The sequence below is a fragment of a genome, unplaced genomic scaffold (genome assembly GCF_019419815.1).
Source record: "Pyrus x bretschneideri cultivar Hongxiangsu unplaced genomic scaffold, Pyrus_bretschneideri_v1 Contig41, whole genome shotgun sequence".
Classification (NCBI taxonomy): Eukaryota; Viridiplantae; Streptophyta; class Magnoliopsida; order Rosales; family Rosaceae; genus Pyrus; species Pyrus x bretschneideri.
The window spans coordinates 3,160,431-3,187,866 of NW_025999735.1; the positions used below are offsets into that span (position 1 = coordinate 3,160,431).

A 27,436-nucleotide genomic window follows, 5' to 3' on the forward strand; every position below is an offset into this window, starting at 1 on the left:
TGATCTTAAACTAAACCCTAAGCCTTCCATTGCTTTGTACAAAAGAATACATTTACTTGGTTTAACACACAGAACTTAACACGTGACATGGCTGATCTATGATCATACGAACTCAAAAATAAAAAAATGGTAGCTAGGGTTTTACATGAATTTCAAAAGGAATCCAGCAGCCTGCACTCGCAGAGGTCGATCACAACTTCATTAACCAAACTTTGAAGAATGTCTCCGTCAATTTCAGAACCGACCTCAAACGCTTCGATATTAAAATCCATCCACTTCCCCAGGGAATGACTCATATCCCATTCTATCAACTCATCAGGAATCATTCCAGCCAAATCCGTCCACTTCTGAATCTCCTCCCGAACCTCTTGAATCATCAACTTGTGGTTCATGCCTGCGGGGAGTTTTTTCCAAAATCTGAATCCGGAGTTGCAGTATCGGTCATATTTTGATTCCAGGTACTCAACGACAAAGTCAAATAGGAATTCAGTAAGTTCTTTGACGCCCCTGAAACTACTATACACATGGAATTTCGTCATCATGGTGCCAGCAATAGTTTCCAGATCAAGAAGCAAGGGACTGATGAAAAGACCTTCCATTATGTTTCCCTTATTGTGAAGAGTCACATCTCCAAACAACAGTTCAGCATTCAAGATAACTTCATTTGCATTGGTAAGCTTGCCTCCACTCAATCTTTCCCCACAAGCATCGATGCTATGCAACATTCTCGATACATTGCTGAAAAGAGCAGTTATCATCTCACCGCCAGTCTTATTTTTGTCCACTGAAGTGGCAGAGTCTACAATGTCAGGAACAGCATCATGTCCAAGTTGCAACTGATCAGCAGAGTAATCCATAGAGTGAGGGTAGGACCTATGCCCTGGAATCAGAAGCAAGACCAAGATAAAATCACATTTCAAGGATCTTATCAAAACAAAACAAATCACTATCCGAGTACTCTACCACCTCGGTTTAGAAAAGGAAATTATGTATCTGTTTTTGCATAGCAGTTTCTACTATTACTCAAGTACTCTACCTGAGCTATCATCCAGACTACTAGAAGAAAATGACGCTTCAAGAACCGACCCAGGGCTCAAATGATGACCATCATGAAAGATTCCAACTGATCTATCTATCTTTCCACAAGCCTGATGAGGAATAACAGAAGCTAAATGAGTCAAGAAATGTACCAATACACCTTTTTATAAAACACAAGAAAGATCTGAAGTTAGGCACAATGCAAGCTCATTAACTGAGATTAACAATAATTCCTACTTTTACAAGAGAAGTTGGCGATGAGGATTAAATCATTAAAGGACAGTGTGTATAAACAACTAATTTTGCATGCCAATGCTAATCGAGTATTAACATCTACGGTATTTCCGCAGAAATTTTAACCTGTAAAAGTTGCAGGAGATGCAAATAGAAAGCATACAGGGAAATGATTGAATAGAGATGCTAACTAGAGTAATACTGAGAATTTTCATCATGTAATATTACAGCCTAGGTATCCCCTTGTTCGTCTTCCTAACCTTTCTTTCCATTCTCCCTTCATACTCCCTATTGGTTCAGCGTCTCCTTAATATTATTTTTCCTAATAGGGTAATACATACACAAGATATGGCAGTAAACATGCTCCTGACAACCAACTCATGAATGCACGTCCTTTGAAGTTGATAACTTCTTCACTTGCTTATAGGTTACCAAGAGTCACTTTCTGAATATAACAACCAAGGGGTTGCCCCTGGTTTATCAATACAACAACAACAAAAAAGCCTTTTCCCACTAAGCGGGGTCGGCTATATGAATCCTAGAACGCCATTGCGCTCGGTTCTGTACCATGTCTTCTGTTAGATCCAAGTACTCCAAGTCTATTCGTAGAGTCTCTTCCAAAGTCTTCCTAGGTCCTTCTACCCCTTCAGGCGCTGAACCTTTGTCTCGTAATTGCATCTTCTAACCTGAGCGTCAGTAGGTCTTCATTTCACATGTCCAAACCACCGTAACTGGTTTATCAATGTAATATGAAATTCTTGTTCATAGTATTTTTAAGCAAAGCGTGAGGAAACTAAATCAATAGATCATGCAACATGCTTTGTTGAATTAGCTTTCCCAAGACCTGAATTCTTCTCCATTCCACTCATCTAATTACCACTAACATGGTGCACATGCACAGACAACCTCCATTATGTAGATGCCAAAGTAATTACTGTTGTCAGATTGGCGTATGCATGGACAAAAGCCCTCCATGGCACATGAATTGATATTTGATAAACAGAATCCACAGGCAGATTCCTCATAATTAAGAAAGAGTAGCCATTCTACTTCACATTTCTGACGCATTAGTATAACTCAAACTACCCAGGTGGAAGCACTATGCGAGCACTTAGAAAGCTCAAGAAAGTCTAATGAAAATCCACCCAGCAACAATGATGTATCCATTTTATTTTAGTCATCCCAGGTCAGAACAGTTTCTGTTTTGTATCCGCAATACACAGAAATGCAACCTCCTACTATAAAAAACAAGAATAAAGTATTTAAAATTAAAATTAAATAAAATTGGAAGTTCTGTTTTGGCCCCCATTTACGATTACATGAACATCCAATCTCACTAACAGGTGGAATAACTGTGTATGAAACTTCAATTTACATGAGGTTACAAATATCTAAGCTCATTTAATGTAGGTCAGCACTAAAATAAAGAAATACTTTCCATATCTTTTTTAGTATCCCCAAAATTGAAATCAAAGCTATTTTATGATGCATGGGACACATATAATCTGGGATTAAACAGCGATGCAACCTAAGATGACTAAACCATACAAACACCAAAAGTGCTCAACTATCATCCATGAGAAATCTTCCATGTATTGGCCAACTCTAATGGACAGTTATATATGTCATACATCAGATACAACTTTAATTAACCTAGTACTGTACTGCTTGTTTCAAATTAAGAACTTCAGTAATACATCTAAAACGCATCATATTCGACAAATACTAGTACCAAAAGGTTTGAATCATAATATGAGAAATAAACCACCAAACCAGTTATCAAATACATAAAACAGGGAAACCTATAACTGTAGTCATTAAGTTATTTTCTATTTAAAGTTCTCAGGCTTCATAATGTCAGTAAAAACCCTAATATCATCTCTCAAAGTAGTCAAATTCATTCCAACTAGTTCCCAGACTCAAATAGTCACACTTCCAACATATTCTTCTTGGTATAAACAGTATAGGTAATGCTATGTCAATAAAAACAGTTGAATAGACAAGGACACTTACAGGTGACGCTATATCTGTATTGGCCATCTGTCCGTCATGAGAAGAAAGAGAATGATCTGCAGACAAGGCAGATATTAGCTCTTGGAGAATCATAGCAGTGGACCTCTTGGATGAAGCACCTGTTGCCATGTCTTCATCTTCTTGACAAGCAAGCTCCCTCAGTTTTTGTTCCAGAAAGGCACCAACAACATCTGCACTCAATGGCAATGGTTCTTGGGGAGGTGCCTTTATGCAATTGTCTGTGTTTGTACCTTGCATTCCTGCAGGGTTTCCAGTCCTGTTCCCGATAGGGGAGTTAAATGTGAATGAAATAACATCAGTGCCCCTATTTCCATTTGCTCTGTTACCTTCTCTCTGACCCGCTAATTTATTCCTAGCAGAAGTGTGGTTCATAAAATGAACACCATTTCCTAATCTTTTTCCAGTTGGCACATCAAACTGATAATTCCCCCGTCTTGTGGAAGTTGAACTAACAAAACCAGTACTTTCAACTTGGCCACTACCATTGATAATCCTCCTTTTCCGTATTGTGGTCCTTAGCTGTGATGGGTAATCATCTTTTCCAGTAAAAGCTTCCTTCTCTGTGTCAAACTTAAAATCGTTCATTTTGATAGGCACCCTTGGTCGGGAACGACCACTCAGATTTCGGTTTAAGGCAACAAAGTCTTTGGTCCCTGTAACAGCATTGGCAGCAGATGAGGCTCTTCTTCCATCAAGACTATTTAGTTTGGATCTGGATGGAATCCTTTCTCTTCCTAGTGACATTCGATACTGCATCTGAGACCTATTCTTTGAGGCAATCGAAGATGCTTCTCCCTTCTGAGGTTTGCATGGTTGACTTGACGACAACTGCCATGAAGCTAGACCTTCTGGTGGTAGAGACTTCCCTTCTGTGACAGGTTCACCAAGGGATCGTATTCCCTTTTGACCAGAAACTGATACAGGTTGGTTCCGAGTTCCCCGAGAAATTGCATCCTTTTCTTTCCCAAAGGAGGATATGGATGACTTTGGCTTACTTTGTTCTACTACCATCGAGGAGCCATTGACAATGTTTGAAGCAAAGGATGGGAAAGCAGGTTGTTGTGCCTCCACCTTTGACGATGATTCCACAACATCTACTAAACTACCACAGCTTTTGCAAGAAGTTTGGCCTATCAGAGAATTCGACGCACCAGCATTATAACATGCATGCTTAGAAATCTCTGGTGATTGAATTGTTGCTCCATCTTCCACAGCCTCACGCACCGGAGGATATTGAAACGAAGGCGAGTAAGTGATGGCACCTTTTGCTCTATTCGTAGACTGCAGTCCAGGTTCTAAAATTCTAGTAGCAGCACCAATCAACCGAGAGGTTCGCGAAGCATTCTTCCCAGAGGAAATCCTCGGACTCTTCACTGGAGAAGCAAGCTTTGGGTGATGCTTCCTCGAGCACGACAAAACACTCTTAATTTGAAGTGCCTCAGCTCCAAACCTAGTCACTGCCCTCTTCTCATACGGTCCCATTTTCTGCAGCTTCTGAGGCCTTGCTTCAGACTTCCATTTTGTGTCTCCAAATTCAGTTCTTCTCTATCATTACCACTACAGTTATTCACAATTGTCTTCTCTCCACTGTCACTAACATCAGCAAATGAACCTTTCATCGGCTTCTCGGGCGAGGCAGGCATAGATTCAAGACCCATAAGCCTAGCAACCAAACTCGGAGCACACAGTTCATGCTTGTGCTCATAATCAACACTTCGATTCACGTTTTTCTTCGCATTTGGGAAACCCCCACTGTTTTCATCAGCAATCTATCATTCAAACACACATAGCATTCCCAACAAAAAAAGAGAATTAAAACAATCAAACTCACCAAGAAAAGTACAAAAAAAAATCTAAATTTATAAGCTACAATAAGATGCATACCAAATGTAGCTTGGAAGTCGGCATTTTTTCATCTCTGAACTTCTTGGAAACCTTGTTTGCTCGAGCTGATCCATCAAATTAACACAAAGAAAAATGTCACCAAACTTTTTATATTTCTAATTATGTTTTTAATTAAAAAGGAAATAAAAGGAAGCTTTTATAGAAGATAAATGACTGACATGGAGGAAGCAATTTCTTGGAGAAGAGTTTCTTCTTGGCGAACCGGCGGTTCCAGTCAAGGAGCTGGAAGAAAATGCCAACGCAACCACCCGGCCTATGAGTCTTCTTCTCTGCTATCACCAAAGACGACGCCGTTTTCCCTGCAGAATCATCCATTTTTCTTCCCCACCACTAATGAAAAACCTCAAAGCTCCTTTTCTTTCAAAACCCAAAAACCTCAACCTCCACCCAAAAGGTGAAGAGCTTTTGAACCAAAAAAACTCAAATCTCCATGAAATCTACCAAGCCCAGTCCCCATTTTCAAAAAAAAAAAAACCCCCATTCACCAAAAAGGACTCACATTTCCTCCAAACCCCCAATTTTTGTTTCTGAAAACACCCAAAAACATACTAGAAAACACACAGTCCGTACAATAACTACACTCCTTTAAGCGACTACAGAACAAACAGACGCGCAGCAACACTCTCTCTCTCTCCTGCAAGTGCAGAGCAACAAATGCAACCTTTCACTGCAAAGACGATGACGTCTGACGCAATGTCCCTTTTTTGCACGCAATGGATAGAGAAAAGCAGCAGCTGAGAGAGAGCCTGAAGAGATTCAGATTGACGGTGAGGATGACGACGATGGAATAACGACCACGAAAAGCGCCGATCGAGAGAAAAGGAAATCTGCAAACGACACGTCGTATGTTCTCGGGAAGCCCTAGAGATCGAAAACCAGATGGAGAAGCTCGAGGAGGCTCCTCTCTGCCATTTTCACTGCGAAAAGAGACTTGGCTTTTGTCAGTGACAGTGGCGTGTGCGCAGGATAAGAGGAGGACGACAACTGTACACCCCAAGCGCACTGTAGATTGCGCAGCTGGTCAAACATAACAGAGAGCGGGAATAATAAAATATTGTGAATATGTGGGGGTTGTAATATAATAATGGTATTGCTTGGGGGGTTTTGGGGAATAGAATAGGGACAAAATTGGAAGTAGGAGAATTGGGGATTTCGTTGGGTCTACGTCTGTCTGCTGTCCGCCACACTGGGAGCCCGTGATTTAAACTTTCTAAAAATCGATACTCTCAAATGCATCTTTTACTCGCTGCCGGGAGCGTCCAATCCTACTCGCCGCAGATAATGTCAAAATATTATGAAAATATTATGTACCTAAAAAGATTGGACTTGTTGAGAGTACTGCTGATAATTTTAAACAGATAAAATACGGCAATATTGCCATTTTGTATTACGAGTTCGTAGTATGTCTCATCATTTGTAAATAAAAGTTTTTAGATTTAAATCTCACGAATTCGATACTAGATTAGGTTACACATTATGTGGTTTAATCGAATTGTCTCCTTTCTTAGTTTTAAAATATATCTTGTACCAAAAAAAAGGGGCAATGTTTATGTAAGGGGTGGTTAGAGTTAGGGCTGGGCAAACGAGTAGAAGAACTGCGAGTCGAGACAGGTAATCTAGGTTTCGGGCAGGTACGGGCTAGTTCTAAAAATTGTAGTGAGAAAAGAGCCCAGGCCGAGCCTAGCCTCTGTCAATTACAGGGCGGGCCGGCTCCATATAATTAAAATAAACAGGTACCCAGACCGACCTGTTTCTAATTATAATGAACGGCCGAGATTGAATGATAACTTATCATCCAATCTCAACCGTTAGTTTCAACCCTAGCCAATTCCTCCCGAGTTCCAGAATCACTCTCAGACTCTCAGTCCCTCGACTCCAACTCTCAATCGTCCTCCTCCTCACAGTGCTCACTAGCCTCACCTCACAGAAATCACTCAGCCCATCACTGCTGTCGCAACCAACACAACGGCACCAGCCATCCTCGTCGATGGCATCCTATAAAACCCAGGCCATCACCGCATCACCCCCGCCGTCGTGGCCACCATCACCCCATCACCGTCGAGACACTGCTACCAGCCATCATCCCTATAAAATTTAGGTAATTTTGAATTAGGGTTTATTATTAATGTGAATTTTCTGGTGTAGGGATTTAAGGGTTTTTAAAATTAGAATTTGTAGATTGATGATTGATCTACTACCACCATTTACGGTTTTCTTAAAATTTACAATCGGATTGCTGTGTTTCATATTTTGTTTTATATACTGTTTCTCCAATGTTTTTTTTTTTCTCCATGTATTAATATTGGATTCCTTCATTTTGATTATTAGGCAAAGATCCCTCATATTGAATTCGCCCATCCAATTCACTCAAGATCACCTTTTTAGAGGTTGGTGGTGACAATCACTGATTTTTCTTTATAGAACTTGTCATTGTATGTATGGTTTCAGTTGATGGTTTTAGTTTTAGAATTGGATCTCTCTCTCTCTCTCTCTCTCTAACTTCCTCTTCAGCTCATGTATCATGGGTGGTCTGACTTTTACAAACTATGCCTACTTATCAGGAATGCTCTTTTGAAAACTTCACATTTCATTACTTGTCGAGCCTTCAGATATTTTGGCTTCTTAAGTTATAAACCTTGCAATATGTATAGATATCTTAGAGTAAAGTCACCATCTTATTCACGGTTGATCAGGTTTTAGAAGCATAACATCTTCCTATATCGTCATGAATCCACATTAGGCGATTTCGTTATCTATTCTTTCTAAATTGCTTGATAAATGCTAATTTAAGACAAAATTATTTGATACATGCTAACTTGGACAAGCCAAAGACATAACAAATTTTAGGTTCCTTGAAGGAAGCAGCAAAAATCTTCATTCCAGGTACATGTAGCATGGTTTCTATCTTCTCTGTCTCAGCCTCTAGTTTGGTAAACCAAAAAATTCGGAAATGTGTGTAAACTTATAGTTTGCTTCTCTCCTTATCCTCCTTTAGCTATGTCTTGTATTGATTCTGATTCCTAATCATTCTGCAATTGCAACTGGATCAACTGTATACTCTGCCCAAGCTATAACGATACAAGAAGAAGAAGGTTTTAGGTAAGCTCGACTTTGCTTTCTTTTCTCTATTTTTCTTTACAGATTCAATGAGGAATGTTGTTGGAACTTGGACGTTGGATGTGGTTTCAGATGTTAATTCGGAATTTATTGTGGATGCCATGTTTATGTTATTATGGATTATTTGATTTTGGACTTCAGAACTTGGATGTCTTGGATTCTCGGATATTTTGTATGTTGATTTGATCTTTAGATGTCTCTCAAATGTTATTTTGAATGTCTCGGATTTAATGTATCGAACGTTGTTGGACGATTTAATGTTGTTATTTTGGATGTATTGTTAATCTATGGACTTGGATGTTGGACTTGTAATATTTGGATTGGATGTGAATCTGTGCAGGGAGGGAATTTGCGCAAACTGTAAAATCTGCACATTGCACTAGTAGTGAACCTGTGCTGGGAGAATCTGTGCAAATTTTTGGTTTTTTTTTTCTTTTATCTTTTTCACACAAAAAAAAAAAAAAAAAAAAAACCAAAAGACCCATGGACCGAACCAAACCAACTCGTTTTAACAGGGTCGGGTTAAGTCTGGTTCCTATATTAGACAATGTTGTCCCCGGCGCGACTCAACCTTTCTCTTTTAAATCTTGGTCCGGTCTGGTCCCTTCAAAATTGGGCCCGGTACGGCCCTTGCCTAGCCTTAGTTAGAGTTTTTTTTTTTTTTTCAACTTATAAAGTCTGTTTGGTGGGTTGGAAATGATTGGGCTTTAGGGATGGAATTAGATTGGCAAAGACTTATAAGACAAAACTTGGAGCTCATGTATAAAGGTAGGTTAGATAACCTACTTTATTGTGGACTCATAACTCATCATGTTCAGTCCTATCCATCTCACATTTGACACAACAAACAATGAACTTGACTCAAATTCATTTTAATTGATTACAACATATCACATTCAGCCCGCCAAACTGGGCCAGAGTCTTGAGTTTAAGTCTTTTTTTGTTAAATTATAGTGTCTCGAGTTTAAGTATTTTTTACTTTTTATTTTTGGATAAACAAAGTAAATTTCATTTAATAAGAAAGCTAATACAAGGTAATGACAACTCCAAAAGAGAATCCAAAATGGCCAAGCAAAAGCCTAACTCCATAACGAAAACTACAATGAGAAGGGCCCAAAGTGAGCAGCCCATAGCAGCAAGCTTTGTCTTATAAGTCTAGACAACCACCTCCACCAAAACAGCCGCACCACCACCGCAGATCCGTCACTACCACCCAGAAGAAGAAGGGCCAAAGAACCAAATGGATGAACTGAAAATAAGGGTAGGCAATCTACCCGCACTAAGAGCGCTCCCATAATCCTACCAAATAGTGCAAGATGCACTTTAAATGCTACGGACCACCAAAGTACGCCTCGAATGAGATCCTAGGAGAAGACACTCAATGAAATGAGAATCAAGGGTAGATGGTAGAAGATTTACGGAGGATCGATGTTTGGAGAGGAACAAGGCAAAGAAAACAGATCTGAGATAAACTAAGGGAAGACTGAGACCAAGCTCAGAGCAACTTGAGACACAAAATGCTCAAAAAGAAAACAACTGAAAGCTAAATGCAAAAACAGATAATCTAAATCTCCAATGGTGGTTTGGAGAGGAAAAACCGTGGTGGAGTTAGAGGAAAAGGGAGAGATGGGGAAATTAGAAGGAAAGAGATGGAGAGAATGGGAGAAAGTAAGGAAACAAGGGTGGAAAATGAGAAGAGGAAGAAGGGCAAAAAATCAGGGAGAGATGGGAGATAGTGATGAAATAGAGGGTGGAAGAAAGGGGAAGAGAGGGGAAGGCGAGGAAGGAAGGGCTGGGCTGCCACCGACTCCAAGCCAGAGCAAGAGGTCGATGGTAAAGAGGGTTTCAGAGGTTTGGGCGCTTTGGGGGAGGGAGAGGGCATATAGTCATAGGCAGAAGAAAAGTTTTACTTTTGATTAAGTCCTTTTTCTGTAAATTGTAATTATCACTTGTTTTCAGAAGGAAAAATTGTGTCCGTTTATTAGTATGATCATTGATCATTTCTATCAAAACGCGTATGTCCATTCTTTTCTCTTTTTTTTTTCCCAAACTTAGATGGTTTTTATATGTTATTAGCAAGTGTAAGTTTAGTGTCTCTTACGCGTCCCAAAAAAAGAAGTATAAACATCTACATAGTAAAGTTTGCCATATATTATATTTACCAAAAAAAAGTTTGCCATATATATACATTCATATAAACTAGGTTTTTGCTTTAACTAGATTTGTTTAAATGGGTTGCAAGTTTTCAAATAATTTTTGGTTTTAACTATTAATTTCTAATAATTTTTTCAGTTTTTTTTTTTTTTTTTAACAAACAATATTATCTACCCTAAGGGAGATGAGATGGGCTTAGCCTCACAATAGACTAATAATAAAGTGGTTCAAATTTGTCTTTGGCGAGGAATCCAAAACCCTCTCACTTACAAGCGAAGAGGAATACACTAGATCATAGTAATATCTTTTTGGTTTAGAATTTTTGTTCTCAATTGATTTCAATATTATTAATTGAGCTTTGTGGTCTTAATTAAATTAGCCAAATATACTAGTGTGGCAGAACAAGTGAAATTTATGGTCATTTAGAGGATTATATAAGAATTTTTTTTTTTTTTTTTAATAGGAAAATTAATAAAAAATGATTTTAAAACATTAACCAAAAACGTAATAATTTTATGTAATGATAGGAACAAAAAGACCAATAAAAAACGCATACACACGCTGCGCCTTTTATACATGAGCCTGGAGTAAGCCTAATTTATTAAGCGATTCCGAGCACAAGAAGGTCCACAGCCATTAATTATTTACAATATATATTTTTATTTGTAAAATATTTAAACTGCAGGTTGACCATATGCATGACAATAATTCAGTCCAATCTATATGCATGTCAATATTTAAACTGCATGTTTTCAAGTGTGGTTTTTGACATGATTCACGAGAAGGATGTTGCAATTTGAAATGTAATGACTTTGTGGGTACAATTGAATCAAGAACATCTCTGCATATTTCACTGCTTCAACATGGGATGTAACCGACAAAGCATAAACAAGCTGGTTTTTTGCTGGGAGATTTAAAAAATAATCAGTGTTCAATTTAAGCTTTATCGATGGTACTAGTGTTCAGTTTAAAAAATAATGATAGTACTAGTGTTCAATTTTAGAAATAGTCAGTGTTCAAGAAATAGTGATATTACTAGTGTTCAGTTTAAGAAATAGTGATAATACCCGTATTCAGTTCTGGAAATAATCAGTGTTCAGTTTTAAGAAATAGTGATAGCACTAGTGTTCAGTTTAAGAAGTAGTCAGTGTTCAATTCTAGAAATAGTCAGTGTTCAATTTAACAAATAGTGATATTACCAATGTTCAGTTTAAGAAATAGTAATTAGTGGTATTATTAGTGTTCAGTTTAAGAAATAGTGATAATACTCATATTCAATTCTAGAAATAATCAGTGTTTACTTTTAAGAAATACTGATAGTACTAGTGTTCAGTTTAAAAAATAGTCAGTGTTCAGTTTAAGAAATAGTCAGTGTTTAGTTCTAGAAATAGTCAGTGTTCAATTTAGAAAATAGTGTGTGTGTGATGAGACACGTGGGACCTCAAACTTAGTTTTTGGGTTTTTTTTTTTTTGTTTTTTTTGTTTTTTTGTTTTTTTTTTTTTTGTCATCTTTATTAAAGTTGAAGTCGTTTACATTAACTCTTAAAAAGAAAAGTCATTTTCATTTTCATTTAGCTTGCAAACTTTATCTACCAATTTAGTTTCCTAGCATTACCCTTTCATTAAAGCTTTCCTTTTTTGTATGTCCATGTAACTTGATATTAATTTTTTTTTTTAATGAAATCAATTATTTCTACTAGATTTCTTGAAATATAAACTTTACCTTAGGTTGTGTGGATTTTTTTGTACATACAACAATGCATTTTCATTCAAGGGTGGGGAATGTATTGGTATCAACATTGGCATTCAGAAAATATGAACATAAGACCTCTCACTTACAAGTGAAAAGAAATGCCACATGGACCATAATATACGGGACATTATGTGAATTTAATTAACTCCATGAAGTAGGCGTTAAGTTTGCTTATCTGCAAAATAATACATTAATTATGTACTCCCTCCAAGCTCTCTCCACGTCGATATTCATACTCTGGTTTTCCCATCACCGATCTTCATCCGATTAGAATTCACGAAACTTAGAACTCAGACCTCTCAACCTACAACTCTCGACTCGATTTGCCCCTCCCCGCCACCCATAAAGTAAAAATTAGAGTTTCATTATCCTTTTAAAAGAGAGTTTCACTATTCTAGTAAGCATGGTTCGTGCCAAAATAGTAAAGAACTTTAGGGGCTGTTTGGTATTCTACAAAAAAATTTCATCCTTTTTAAAAATAATTCTTAAGATCATTTCTCAAGAATAATTTTAGCAATATTCAAAATCTTAGTTGGTATAAAATTTAAAATTGTTATCAGCATTCACAATTAAAACTAGAAAAAGAAAACGCAACCATCAACTCTCTAGTGGAGCTAACAGATGAGAGAAATAAAACAGTGAATCAGAAGAAAGAGAGATGTAGGATTTGGCATGAGAGTAGAGAGTAGAAGAACGATAGAGGAGACAAGAAGAAGAGAAGCGAGGGGAGAGAGAAAGATGAGAGATGAGAGATTGGATGTGGAGAGAGAGAGAGAGAGAGAGAAAGTAGAGAGTGGATTCTAAAAGTTGACTACTTGTGTTTTTAATATATAAGTTTTTTTTTTTTTTTCAAATTGGTTTTGAGTGTAATTTCTGGAAACACTACAAAACAAGGATCTTAACTTGAAACTCAAAAACGGTTTCTGAGTTAAAAAAAAATTAAATTCAAGTTGAAAACTAAATAGGCAATGGCAATTCCTCTACGAGTCGTTATATTATAAGCAAAAAAAAAATATGACACTCTAGCTGAAGTTACATTCGAACAACCAAAATAGTAAAAAACATCTACTTCCAAGATACACCAACAACAAATAACCCTTTAGCCCACGTATTACTAATGCTTCAATTACTTGTGTTCATTATGTAAGACTAAACTTATCAAAAATTTAAGTTAAGAGATTAAGCTCATGAACCACAAATTTATACAAGTATTAAAATCACAATTTCATAAACACAATTACAAACTAAACCGTAAAAACAGTAGAAGAAGAAGCCAAAGCAAACTTCTAAATAGTGCACCTTCAACTCTCTTGCAAAACCAAAAGTACTCAAACTAACAATAGGTTTTAGTTCGATGTAAAGTATACGTTTTGTGAGAGCAATGGCCACTATTTATATCAATCCTAATAATTCTCTTATTATAAACAGCATAGAATACAAATTATGAATCCAAACATATTATGAGTACATTAGCAAAATAGACTTCCAGTCGCACAAGGATTAGGATAATCTGAATTAAATCCTACAAGAATTAGGATAGTTTTAAGCATGCATCTTAAACTCCATGATTTTCACAATACAATAAGCACAGGCTTTCTTATGAATTCATAAATTAAACCAATATGCATTCGGCAATGTCAATTTGTGTTGTACAAAAATATTTACAAAAATATTGACAACAACTCACATAAGCTAATTTGTTTCTCATCCCTATATATGGATGACACAAGCTAATTCTCAAAATTTATAGCTTGACCTATATAATCATACAAGTAGATTTTTGAGGCTAAGATTAATATATATCGCCACAAAATCTAATTTGGATCAACTAATGAAAAATAAGATCATTACAAAATAAAACCCAAATTACACCACTATATATAGCTCCGCCATATATGCACAATAACGATTCTAGCCAAAACATATTTCACATATATATGTTCATCATATGTTCATATATTTTCTCGTATGCATGCATCAATATGTAGAGAAACTTATGCAAGTTCTATTTGATATAGATACAATTGCATGCCCATAATTACAACATCTATGCACGAATCAATAAGGAATCTGTCACATACTTAAAACTGTAATAATACCGTAAGCCTCAAATTCCATCCCAAACTAATGTTAGCATAAAACCCAAATTGATGTATTCACAGTAATTGACATTCGAAAAATCTATGGATGCTCACATATTTATGTTTGCTTTATTACAAGAAAATTAAGCAACGCAAAACTCTTATTGATCTGTAATTAATCAAATGCCAAAATTGTTTGGCGAATCAAACATGGAGATATTATGAGAATTTTTTTTAAACATATGCACAAATGCTATCTCATATGCATACAGGTTTCATTCATATATGCTATTATATATAAATCACAAAGCAATTGGCATCCACTTTATATAAGCATTTGTATTTGTTGCTATATAATACCTGCCGACTCGCATATGATATGCAGTCAAATCCATTCCAACCCAAACTTAATAGAAATCAAACCAATTGAAAATCAGGAATTGACAATAAAATGTGCATGTGCCGCTCCCTACAATTATATATATTGAGATTCATACATAAAACAATGAATAACCATTTATACATATCGTTAGCATTCTTTTAAGCCGTCAGAAAAGACTAAGCATATTTGCTTCATCATGACAGTCGATGAGACTCAACCTGTACAACAATCCTTAATCATATATGCTCACAAGTTCAAAATTTGGCTTGATAAAACCTTATATATATTGAAATAGATTCGTGATAAACCTTATGAAAGCCCTACAGATATCCTCACAAACAAAATTTGATCCCCACTTATTAACCATCACGTCTTTTACTGTTGTAGTGTCAAAACTTTCAATTTGAATTCAAGAGCAACAATCTTAGGCTCTGATACCACATGTAAGACTAAACTTATCAAAAATTTAAGCTAAGAGATTAAGCTCATGAACCACAAATTTATGCAAGTATTAAAATCACAATTCCATAAACACAATGACAAACCTACCCGTAAAAGCAGTAGAAGAAGAAGCCAAAGCAGACTTCTAAATAGTGCACCTTCACCTCTCTTGCAAAACCAAAAGTACTCAAACTAACATTAATAGGTCTTAGTTCGATATTGAGTCTACATTTTGCGAGAACAATGGCCACTATTTATAATAGATCAATCCTAATAATTCTCCTATTAAAATCACCATAGGATACCAACTATGAATCCAAACATAATATGAGTACATCAGCAAAATAGACTTCCAGTCCCCACAAGGACTAGGATAATCTGAATTAAATCCTACAAAAATTATGATAGTTTTAAGTTTTCAAACAAGACTTTTCTATGTCAATTGAAACACTATGACCGATCATAATATTCAGTTTCATACTCATATTCTAACACATTAATCATAATGAGTCCTCATGAATCACACACCTACTAAGATACAAAAAAAATTAAAAAAAATTGATTTTTCTCACAAATGGTCCTTGAAATTGACCATCACCATCAATCTGGTCCTTCTGTCATAGTTATGTTAAAAATTTTGTTAAGTGCTGATGTGACACATAAATGGGCCCCATAAGTTCTTTTTTTTTTTTAATTTTTTTTTATCACAAATGGTCCTTTAAATTGACCCGCAACATCAAAATGGTCCCTAAAATTGACCGGAGACATCAAAATGGTCTCTAAAATTGAAAATCGATTAGTGTAGTCCCGCAAGTAAGTGTCTCAAATCAATGTAGTCATTCCATCACAATTGGTGGAGCAAATCTGTTTTTATTTAAATAATATATATATTTATGATTTATTAGAAATATTAAATGTGTATAATTGTGATTAGGAATAATTTCCTTTTGTAAATTTATTGGAGACGTTGTCAATTAGGAGTAATTTTCATTCTTAATTATATAGGAGACGTGACGAAGTTTCTTACTTTAACAATTTTGAGATGCCTTCTCTGTATAGAGAAGAAGATCACGTCCACCTCTATATACAATCTATTCGTACGTTTTTGTTTATTCCGGATTTCTAGCCCATAATTTCTTAATCCTTCAACTTTTATTTGTTTTACTTTGTCTATATATAAGTCCCGAATATCAATGTTAAAATAGACAATATATGTAAGTTTATACATATTTTGTGAAATTAAGTTTTTGATAGCAACGTATCGAAAGGATGTAAATTCGAAGGTTCTTCTAGTGTGCAAGGAAGAACCTTATCAGAAGAATAAGGTTCTGGGCTGTTTCATCTTGAGAATGACTTGGTGTTTGTGAACTGCTTGCACACTTTGGGCAGAGCTATGAAATGTCTTAAAGAGAGCAACTTAGTCCGCGACTCATCGCAAGAATCATTCATCACTCAAGGCTTGTACATTTTTCGGGTAACTTTGTTCCTTTCTATTTCACTTTTCAACAATTTTAAGACAAAATCAATTTGCCTTGGATTTTGAAAACCTTGCTTCTTAGACAAATCTTGTTGAAGAGTAACTAATTGCAATTATATAAGAAATCAACCTAGTTAATGGATCTGAAGGGTGGTGGGTGGACATTGGCACTTCTCGCCATGTTTGCTATGATCGTTCTCTTTTCAAGACCTATTTTGTGGATGAGGGAAGAAAGGTGTTGTTGGGTGATTCGTACTCAACTGATATTGTTGGTACTGGAAAGGTGGAGTTGAAGTTCACCTTTGGAAAAACCATGATATTGAAATATGTGATGCACGTTATAGCGATGAGGAAGAATCTAGTCTCGGGCTTTCTTCTTAACAAAGCTGGATTCACTTAAACCATTGGAGCATATACGTATACTTTCACTAAAAATGGAGTTTTTGTGGGAAAGAGATATGCTACTGATGGATTGTTTAAATTGAATGTAGATGCTAATAAAACGTCTACGTCTACTTACATGTTGTCTTCTTTTAATACTTGGCATGCTAGACTTTGTCATGTTAACAAACGCTTGGTTAAGAACATGAGTAACTTATGCTTTTTACCCAACTTATCATTGAATGATTTTGAAAAATGCGAATATTGTAGTCAAGCTAAAATCACTAGAACTTTGCATAAATCTGTCAATAGAGAATCTGAACCACTTGACTTAATTCATTCTGATATATGCAAATTTGATAGAGTGTTAACTAGAAATGGAAAATGTTATTTTATTACCTTTATTGAAGATTGTTCGAATTACTATTTTGTCTATCATATGAAAAATAAAAGTGAAGCTATTGATATGTTCAAAACTTTCTTGATTGAGGTTGAAAATCAATTTAATCGTAAGATTAACAGGTTTTGGAGTGATAGAGGACAAGAATATGAATCCACTGAATTTGTTGTTTTGTTTAAGTCTCATGGAATTATTCATGAAACTATTACTCCTTATTCTCTTGAAATGAATGGTAAAACGAAAAGAAAAAATCGAACTCTTTGTGAATTGACTATTGCTACTTTACTTAGTTAGGGAGCTGCTTCTTATTGGTGGGGTGAAATTGTGTTGACTGTATGTTATGTGTTAAATATAATTTCTAACTCAAAAACGAATATTTCTCCTTACGAAATTTGGAAAAAGAAAGAAACCAAATGTGTTGTATTTTAGAACCTGGGGTTGTTTAGCTTATGTTCATAAACCTGATCCAAATAGATCAAAATTGGCTAGTAAAGCGTATGAATGTGTTTTTATTTGTTATGCATGTAATAGCAAAGCTTATAAATTTTATGATTTGAAAAATCATGTCATAGTTGAGTCACTTGATGCTGATTTTTATGAGAATAAATTTCCTTTTAATCTTTGAAATAGTGGAGGTTTAATTCTTCTAGAATTTATGAACCTACTGTTGTAGAACATAGTGCATCTGCATTACAACCTCGGAAAAGTAAAAGAGCTCGAATAGCTAAAGATTTTGGGCCTGCTTTTCATGTATATAACTTACAAGAAGATCCTAATACAATTCAAGATGCATTAACTTCTTTAGATACAGATTTGTAGCAAGAAGTTATAAATAATGAAATGGACTTCTTGGAGTTAAATCAAACTTGGCACTTGGTGGATCTTCCACATGGTTGCAAAACAATAGGTTGTAAATGGATTCTTAAAAGGAAATTAAAACCTGATGGTTCTGTTGATATTGATTTTTTTTTTTTATATACTTATTCACCTGTGACTAGAATAACATCTATTCGTGTATTGTTTGTTTTATCTTCTATTCATAATCTTGTTCTACACCAAATGGATGTTAAAACAACTTTTTTATGGTGAATTAGAGGAAGAAATATATATTGATCAACCAGAGGATTTTATTATTCCAGGACAAGAAAATAAAGTTTGAAAGTTAGATAAGTCTTTTTATGGATTGAAATAGGCTCCTAAACAATGGCATGCAAAATTTGATAGTTTGGTTACTTCAAATGGTTTTAAATTAAATGAAAGTGACAAATGCATCTATTATAAGTATGAAAATAATATGTGCACTATATTATGCCTATATGTGGATGATTTGCTTATTTTCGGTTTGAATATTCATATTGTGAATAATGTCAAATCTATGTTATATGAAAGACTTGGTTGAAGCTAGTGTAATACTTGGTTTGAAAATAACTAGGTCTGAACATGAGTTTTCTTCTGATCAATCTCACTACATAGAAATTCTTTTAAGAAAGTATAATTATTTTGATATACATCTTTAAACAAAAACAAGTGGGGGATTGTTGGAGCAAATCTGTTTTTATTTAAATAATATATATATTTATGATTTGTAGAAATATTAAATATATATAACTGTCATTAGGAGTAATTTCCTTTTGTAAATTTATTGGAGACGTTGTCAATTAGGAGTAATTTCCATTCTTAATTATATAGGAGACGTGACGAAGTTTCTTACTTTAACAAATTTGAGATGCCTTCTCTGTATAGAGAAGAAGATCACGTCCACCTCCATATACAATCTATCCATTTTGATTTTTACGTTTTTGTTTATTCCAGATTTCTAGCCCCTAATTTCTTAGTCCTTCAACGTCTATCTGTTTTACTTTGTCTATGTATAAGTCCCGAATATCAATATTAAAATAGACAGTATATGTAAGTTTATACATATTTTGTGAAATTAAGTTTTTGATAGTAACATATCGAAAGGATGTAAGTTCAAAGGTTCTTCCACTATGCAAGGAAGAACCTTATCAGAAGAAGAAGATTTTGGTCTGTTTTATCATGGGGACGACATGGTGTTTGTGAACTGCTTGCATACTTTGGGCAGAGTCGCGAAACGTCTTAAAGAGAGTGACTTAGTTCGCAACTCATCCCAAGAATCATTTATCACTCAAGGTTTCTACAGTTTTCGGGTAACTTCGTTCCTTTCTATTTCAGTTTACAACAACAATTATGTAAAAAATTATGTTATGTACTAATGTGACACATAAATAAGTCACACAAGTCTAATTAAATTAAAAAAAATTACAAATAGGTTTAATAATTTAATAATTAATAAAAAAGTTGTCAACCCAAAAATGCTATCCCGCAATCACCTCTGATCCCAGTCCAAATTCCTCTACCCCCATCTATGGTAGCCTTTGTTGTCTATTCTCTAGAAAAAAAATTTCTCAATGCACTCATCTTTACACACTTTGACAACCTTCACTGAATTGGACCTGGATCAAGATCACCTTTGGTGACAGCTTGGATTGGTGATGACTTCTGTGACATCACCGTTAATATTTAGGCGATCAACATTCTCACAACCTTAATTTTGGAGAGCTTGTTGGGGGCTCCCCTGGTTGTTTGGTGATGCAAAGTACGACAAAGTCTGCCTTGAGATAATAAGCTTCTAACTGAGGTGCATCTATTATTGGTTGAAAATTGTTTCCAAACCCCCTCTTAGGCTTTGGTTAAGCCTTGTGCCTTTGAGAATTTATGGAAGGGATCTCTCTTCGGATTAGACCCTACTATAAGAAAAAAAAATTCCTTGTGCAAAAAGGTATTTAGACAACTTTTTAAACTAATTATTAAATTATTATACCCACATTAGTACATAACAAATTGTTTTACAGAATTATGGTGGAATGAACATATTGATTTGCGACACCTAATTTCAGGGACTACATTGATCGATTTTCAATTTCAGAGACCATCTTGATTGTGTGAGTCAATTTTAGGGACCATCTTGATGGTGTGAGTCAATTTCAGGAACCATTTGTGATAAAAACCGGTAAATCTTATGGGACCCATTTATTTACCACTTCAGAACTTAACAAAAATTTTAATAGAATTGTGATGGAATGATGATATTGATTAGCGGCACTTATTTTCAGGGACTACATTGATCGATTTTCAATTTCAGGAATCATTTAATTGTGAGGGTCAATTTCAAGAACCATTTGTGACAAAAATCAAAAAAAATATAATACAATCAAGACGTCCAAAACTAAATTAAAAAAAAATAAAAAATTACACCACTGCTAGCCAAAATATTAGTTTCATAAACTTCTTTAAAAGTTAGTGTTAGATGACATTTTGTTGTCCTATATTTTCTCATTCACTATCTTCCTAGGTAACTGCAAATACAAAATCAGTCCAAATAAGTAACTTAAATATATACGATCAATAATACACACACACACACACACACGATCAATTATATACATATACATACATATACATATACATACATACATACATATATATATATATATGTTAGGACTTGGGGTCACACATTTTTTGAGGCACACCCTGTAATGTTTTTAATGATTTGAACTGTCTATTTTTTAGATCTTCCTAAAAGATCATGTATACCAAAAATCACCTAAATCTGAAATCATATGATTGTTGGATTAAATTTAGTGTTTCTTTGTAAAACTGTATTTGTCCATTTCTTCACTATAAATGAATGTCTTAATAGTTTTGCATTAGTCTTTTTTTTTTTTTTTTTTGCAAGGACGATCTAGAACGATGTATGAAAATATAGATTATTCAGATTGTTGAAATGAATTATGAACTGGGCCCTAAAAATGGGTGTCAAAAACGTGCGTCACCAAATCCTAAAAGTGCAAAAAAATTTCAAACTTATCTTGCAGAACTGCATAAATTAATTTTTATGGATCTAAAATCAGATTGAAGTTTTTGTAGATGATGTCAGTTTGTAGATTTGGCTTGGTTAAGTAACAAGTCTATTGGGAGCATGATTGGAATTTTAAAATTTTGGTTTGCTTGCTTTTGGGCATGTTCATTGGGGTTTGGGTTTGTGCCATTCTTTAAAATGATTCAGAACTAGTGAACTTCTATGAAATATATTTGGTGTTTTTGTTTCCTTATGTAAAGCTCTCTTTGCAATTCTTACTATGGACACTGTTTGTACCATACTTGACCAATCCCTAAACTACTAAGCACCGATCAACAGCATACCGTCAAGGACCCACAAGACTTTTCCTCCAACCAGGAGGCCAATCACAACACGACACATTTCTGTATCAGAAGCCAATCACAGTGCGACACGTGTCGATATCAGAAGCTAATCACAACATGACACGTGTCGATGTCAGAACAAAGCTAGAAACTCTCTTCTATAAAAGGAGATCATTCTCCCCACAATAATCCCTAATGTCATTTGTACTAAACTATTCACTAGAACTCACTAAAAGAGAGCTTGAACCTATGTATTTGTGTAAACCCTTCACAACTAATGAGAACTCCTCTACTCCGTGGACGTAGCCAATCTGGGTGAACCACGTACATCTTGTGTTGTTTGCTTCCTTATCTCTATTCATTTACATACTTATCCATACTAATGACCAAAGTAACCTAGCGAAGATCATAAACCTCACACTTTCTGTTGTACCAAAGTCCTCGCCAATTTTGTGCATCAACCGACACAGTTGAGAAAAGTAAGGTAAATGTGAAGTGCTATTAAGAGTATAATTCATTGTTTTTCAATATGGAACCCATGGGAGTTCAATGGAGCACCGAAGTCCAAGCTCATTATTTAGAGTTTTCCCATGCGGGACAAGCAAGGGTGATACTTTCTGGTGTTCCCTTTTATCCCACTAAAAATAAGCCTTCATCGTTTTCTTTTACTCATAGGAAATGAGAAGATTATAACCCTTTATTTACTCGTTGAAATAAGTAATTCCAGCACCTCATTTTATCCATAGAATCCCTCTTTTTACGTCCTAGAAAAAAGTAGTTTCCAGCGCTTCTTTATACGCTTACACACTAGCCAAAAGCAACACACCAGATTTTGTCTGCAGATCTAAGATCTCTGATCACGGCACTGCAGTCGACTGGCATGCCGAAAAATCGGGGCCAAGCGTGCAATGTGAAAACACTTTCTCCTGGCTATTGGAAGAACATCATAACCTATGATACAAATCCAACCTTATGCTCATCACTATGGCCAACAACTGAACCACTACTAAAATATATCTTACGAAGTTTTAAACCAAACACCATATATCTCTCATTTACTAACCTTGCGGATCTTTAGCTACCTCGCCTCAAACTCTCATGCGAAGAGCTTTTTCACCATTCATCTTTAACGATTTCTAGAGCTATTGGATGCACTCTAGGAAGCCAAATATGAGCTGCTGGAAGAACAACAAAGCATTCATAAGGCTAGTTTCTCTTTTCAAATGCTTTGGCTCTAGTTCACGCTTACTCAGATTCGTAGAATACAAAGACTTACACTTTTTTTACGGAAATCCAACAATAAACAAGCTTAGCCACGCCTTCAAACAAATAAGGCCCAAACAAGAATTGATTTGTTTGAAAAAAAAAATTTCTCTATCTTTTCATCGCTCGCTTCATCTGCAGTAAGTGCTTTATTCAAATGCATGTGTAAGTGTTTTACTTAAAAACAATAAGAAACTGGACTCAACCAGAAATTATACTCTCTTATTGCCAATTGATTTCCCGTTGGAACCCTTCCTTCATATATTTTATAAAATTGATCAACAAAGGGCATATGGTTATCACAGACTTAATTATCATGATTTAGGTTTACGATAACTCGGAATAAATTAATAATGCACAAATTAATGAGAACCCCATTCATATAATGCATCTTGTGTATGCATGAAAAAAGTTGAGATTCTACTATAAAACTAATTGGTAATATAGGAAATAGACTAAGTACTTATAAGCGCATGCAAGATCCATTCTTTCCCCGACGTGGGATTTATACTCTCAACACACTCCTTCACGTGTGGAGAATTTTCAATTCTAGCATGTGGGTAACAAAAATCAGGTGACGTGAAGCACGTGTGCCCTTTGGGATTCACACATGGGACAACCTGCTTTGTTATCATGAAAAAAGTTGAGATTCCACCATGAAACCAATTAGTAATATGTGGAGTAGCCCAATTACTTATAAGTGTTAGAGAATGGGATCCGACATTGGTCATATGATAATATAATATACAATTAATATATGAGGGTTTCCATCCCTAAAATTATCGATCCCTTTTGTGATAAAACTCAACACCTAGTAATAGGTGGTTAAGTTGGGACAAGGTGGTAGACCATGTTGGACCTGTAATGTTTATCAATAAGCACATACAAAATCTTACACACAAATGTAGAATTCATCAAAATAAAAATTAACAAGCTAACATAATGAAACTCCAAACCAAGTACAACGAAAATGTCAAAGACTCCTCAAGTACAAAGATCAGACCTCTCTAAATTCTACTCTTCACTAATACAGGGTGAGAGAAAGATTAAAAATACAAACCATGTCACAGAAATCTAAATGTGTGAACAAAGACCAATGGAAAGAGCATGCATGTGGAATAACCAAGAAAAAGTATGGTGACCTTGTCTTTTAGCACTCCAAAGCATGTGACTTGAATTATGCAAATGCCTTGTGGCATGTTCCCTCCCTTCATGCACCTTTTTATCTCTTTGTCTTCACCCTTCAAAAGCCCTTTACATTTGACATACAGATAATGTCCACAAATCACATTAAAAAAATCCCAAGAAATTAAATTAGACAATTAAAAAAAACAAGTTAATGACCTAGTCCCATATGCATATCATCATTTCTTCCTGGTCTTATCCTTGCCATTGGGAAAGATTGATCCAAAACCAAACATATTAGCTGTAGGAATATTTAGGACAGGACTAAATGGAACAGCATTGCCCCCATACGATCCATATTGACCCTTTTTCAGTGGAGGCTTTTGATAATTACTCATTGGAGCAGAAGAATATTGTGAGGAGGAGGGCTTTTTGGATGCAGATTTATGGGAATTCTGCTTCTGATTCTGACCCTCTTTCAAAAACAGTGATCGCTTCGCACTTGACGAAGAACCAGTTGAATTGCTTCTTGGCAAAAGCTGTAATGGACATAAGGTTCTGCCGTATCCACTGCCACAGCTACTGCTCCTTTTGAAACCCCAGAAGGACTTTGAACTCTGCTTCTGATCACCTTCACCACTACTACTACTATTCGTCATTATCTTGCTCTTTTTCGCAGTAGTTATTTTCGGGTCACGTTGATTAGTAGCCGGTGCTGTTAGCAATGGAGGCATGATTTGATCCAACTGCTTTGGCTGATGGGAAGACTTTTTCTTGATCTCAGTTGGGATCATTTTCCCGTCGGAGAAAAGCTCGTCCGCGGAGGAGGACTCCTGCTCGAAGCTCTCGCTGACGCAGAAGTCGAACTCCATGCTCGAATTCATACTTCGTGAGGATAAAGAATTGGATCTGAGAGGGTGGCTTTGCTGTTCGACAGCTGCAACATCAGATTGGCAGAGATCATAGGAGAATGAAATCCTCGGACTCATCACTTCCACACTGCTAGGGTTATCTGAATACAGCTCAACTGCCATTTTCTCTTAAGATTACTTGAATTTCAAGGAAAGTCAAAGCCAGAAAATCACTCAGAGAGAACTTAGGATAAGAAAAACCAAGAAAACATGTTGGTTTTGAGGGTTAAAACTTCAAACATGGACATGTCTGGATTTTATAGAACGGGGAATTCAATTCAACCACAGAAAGAGTGATGAATTTAAGATTGTTTTTTGTTGTTGATGGAACCAATGAAGAAGAGAAGCAAGTGATTTGGAGAATAGTGAAGAGAAGAGTGAACTGAAAGACCAAGTCGGTTGGTTGAGAGTTTCAGAGGGAGATAAAAGCAAGCAACCAAGTTAGGCCGGTCTCGTTGGAAGTAGTTGAGGGACTGAAATAATTCTGCTGCTGTCTCAAACAGGTAGGCCATGTTTTTTATTACGTGGGAAAAGGCGTTGATCAATTAGCAATTGTATGCTTACCTAATTTTCTCTTTTTCATTTTATTTTAATTTGTTTATTAACAAGAAAAATCATTTTTTTTTTTTTTTCCAAATCTTAATTGATGAAATAATCATATTTTAAGTATTATGTTGATATCTTATCGCTATTTATTAATGTTTGATCGATATGTCGTAAAAATTTAATTTTGATCAGTTCAGCAATTGAAATTCAATATATAAATCATTTTAGGCATTTTTATGGTAATTTTGGCAAAATTTTGAAGGTCTATATTTGAATTATCACGTTTCAAGAACCATTTTCAATAGGGATAGTGAGCGGAATTTACAGGTTGAGGGATCACGAGTGATTACTTTTAGAAAAAGTTTTGGAATACTAAAGAATTGAGAGAAGCTTTTATTTTAATTGATATAGAATTAAAAGATAACTTAAATATAATTTCAAAAGTTGTTTAAATAGCGCCACAACCCTATAACAACAAAAAGAAATAAAACAAGAAAGTACGTCCGAAAAATATTAAAATATGTTTTTGACCCATTAAATGATCACAAACGTTTGAAATTCATCTTAGGTCGTAGCAAAGCAATGAGTTTGATTCATCTTGTCGTTTCTTTTATAGAAAGAATCGTGGATAGAAAACAAGCTGCAAAAACTCTTAAAACACAATTTATGCTGGAATTCGCCAATCTGAGCTGCAGTCCTAGTCCTGCGTCAGATATGTTGAAATGTTATTTACTAACTATAATCCGTTCGTAAAATAGGAGGCACATAAAACATTATTTATGCAAAGATGTGTACATTGTATACATGGACGGAGGCAGAATATATGCCCACTGCACTCTAACTGTTTTTTTCTATGAAAAATGCTCTATTTAAAACTATAAATTACTTATGTACTTAGAAGTGAAGTCTCAGCCCAAACACTCAAATCAAAATACACTTTTATGTTATATACTTTTCCTACTCTTTCACCCTTCTAAGCCATGTAATTTTTCATTAGCTAATGATTTACAATTTTATTGTTCTAAATACCACTTACCCAAAATCATGTGGTTTGACAATAAGCTAATAGCATTGTACCAAAATTTACTTTAATTTTATCATTTGAAGTTGCCCCCACTAAAAAATGTTTTTGGTTCCGTCACATGTGTATGTGACAAAATTGCTTATTTTAATTCAAAATATATGAAGAAAAAAAAAATATTTCACAAGAACATGTATATATAAGTTTATGATAGTCCAACTTACTAACAAGAATGAGTATGTACATTTCATGGTTTTCATTACCTTAAATGTGGCTTAACTTTGCAGTACGCATGCACGTAAACTACAAGAGCTGCTGTAACCAAAGGCAATTTTTATGGGCAGGGCTCTAACTTCTGGTTTCCCTCATATTATCACGCCAAGAAAAGGACTGGTGACCCTAATCTCAAGCAGCAAAGATGATAATTGGATTTATCAATGTTGTTGACATGACACACATGCAATGATATTACAATCATGCAAGTCACTTACTGCCTACTTTAATTCTCCCTTAGTTTCCCCTTAACATGTTTGAGAAAGCAAGTAACACTACAACATGGGTCTCCATTTCTTTCCTAATGATTTTTTTTGGGTCAACTTCTCAAGACACATTACCAACTATTATCTAATATCAAGGTTCTAAAAGACGTTTGACACTACTCGATCGGCGGACTAGGCTTTAACTCCTAGACGACTAAGCGGGACCTAGACAAACTAGGTGGATTTAAGTAAATTTATTATATAATCGTATAAATGAGTGTTTGTTTATACTTAAAAAATACATAAGTACATTGGGATACATAAATTGCAAAATAAAATGGCATAGATTACAAAGTTTTAGAATATAATGAAACCATGGGGAACCAGTATATACTATGTATTCATCTAAGTATTCAACAAGTTTTTTACAATTTTAAAAATAATACATGCAAAATGAAAGTCAATAATAT

The 27,436-nt window shown here is 35.3% G+C and overlaps 2 protein-coding genes across 3 annotated transcripts; both read right to left on the reverse strand.

Annotated features, from left to right (window-relative positions):
- On the reverse strand, positions 1–6,265 carry LOC103948495. The gene is made up of 6 exons (XM_048566453.1): positions 5,370–6,265; positions 5,191–5,255; positions 4,868–5,075; positions 3,286–4,811; positions 1,037–1,148; positions 1–880 (listed from the first exon to the last, which is right to left on the reverse strand). Exons 1-6 carry the CDS (start codon positions 5,524–5,526, stop codon positions 153–155), a joined length of 2,796 nt encoding a protein of 931 aa, XP_048422410.1. The 5' UTR covers positions 5,527–6,265; the 3' UTR covers positions 1–152.
- A 17,511-nt stretch (positions 6,266–23,776) lies between these two features.
- On the reverse strand, positions 23,777–25,617 carry LOC103948497. 2 transcript variants are annotated; one of them, XM_048566461.1, is made up of 2 exons: positions 24,229–25,617; positions 23,777–24,125 (listed from the first exon to the last, which is right to left on the reverse strand). In XM_048566461.1, the coding sequence occupies exon 1, from the start codon at positions 25,041–25,043 to the stop codon at positions 24,249–24,251; it is 795 nt and encodes a 264-aa protein (XP_048422418.1). In that variant the 5' UTR covers positions 25,044–25,617; the 3' UTR covers positions 23,777–24,125; positions 24,229–24,248. The 2 variants fall into 2 exon arrangements, with proteins under 2 accessions (XP_048422418.1, XP_048422417.1); XM_048566460.1 differs by having other exon boundaries at positions 23,777–24,136; positions 24,229–25,616.
- Positions 25,618–27,436: the final 1,819 nt, after the last annotated feature.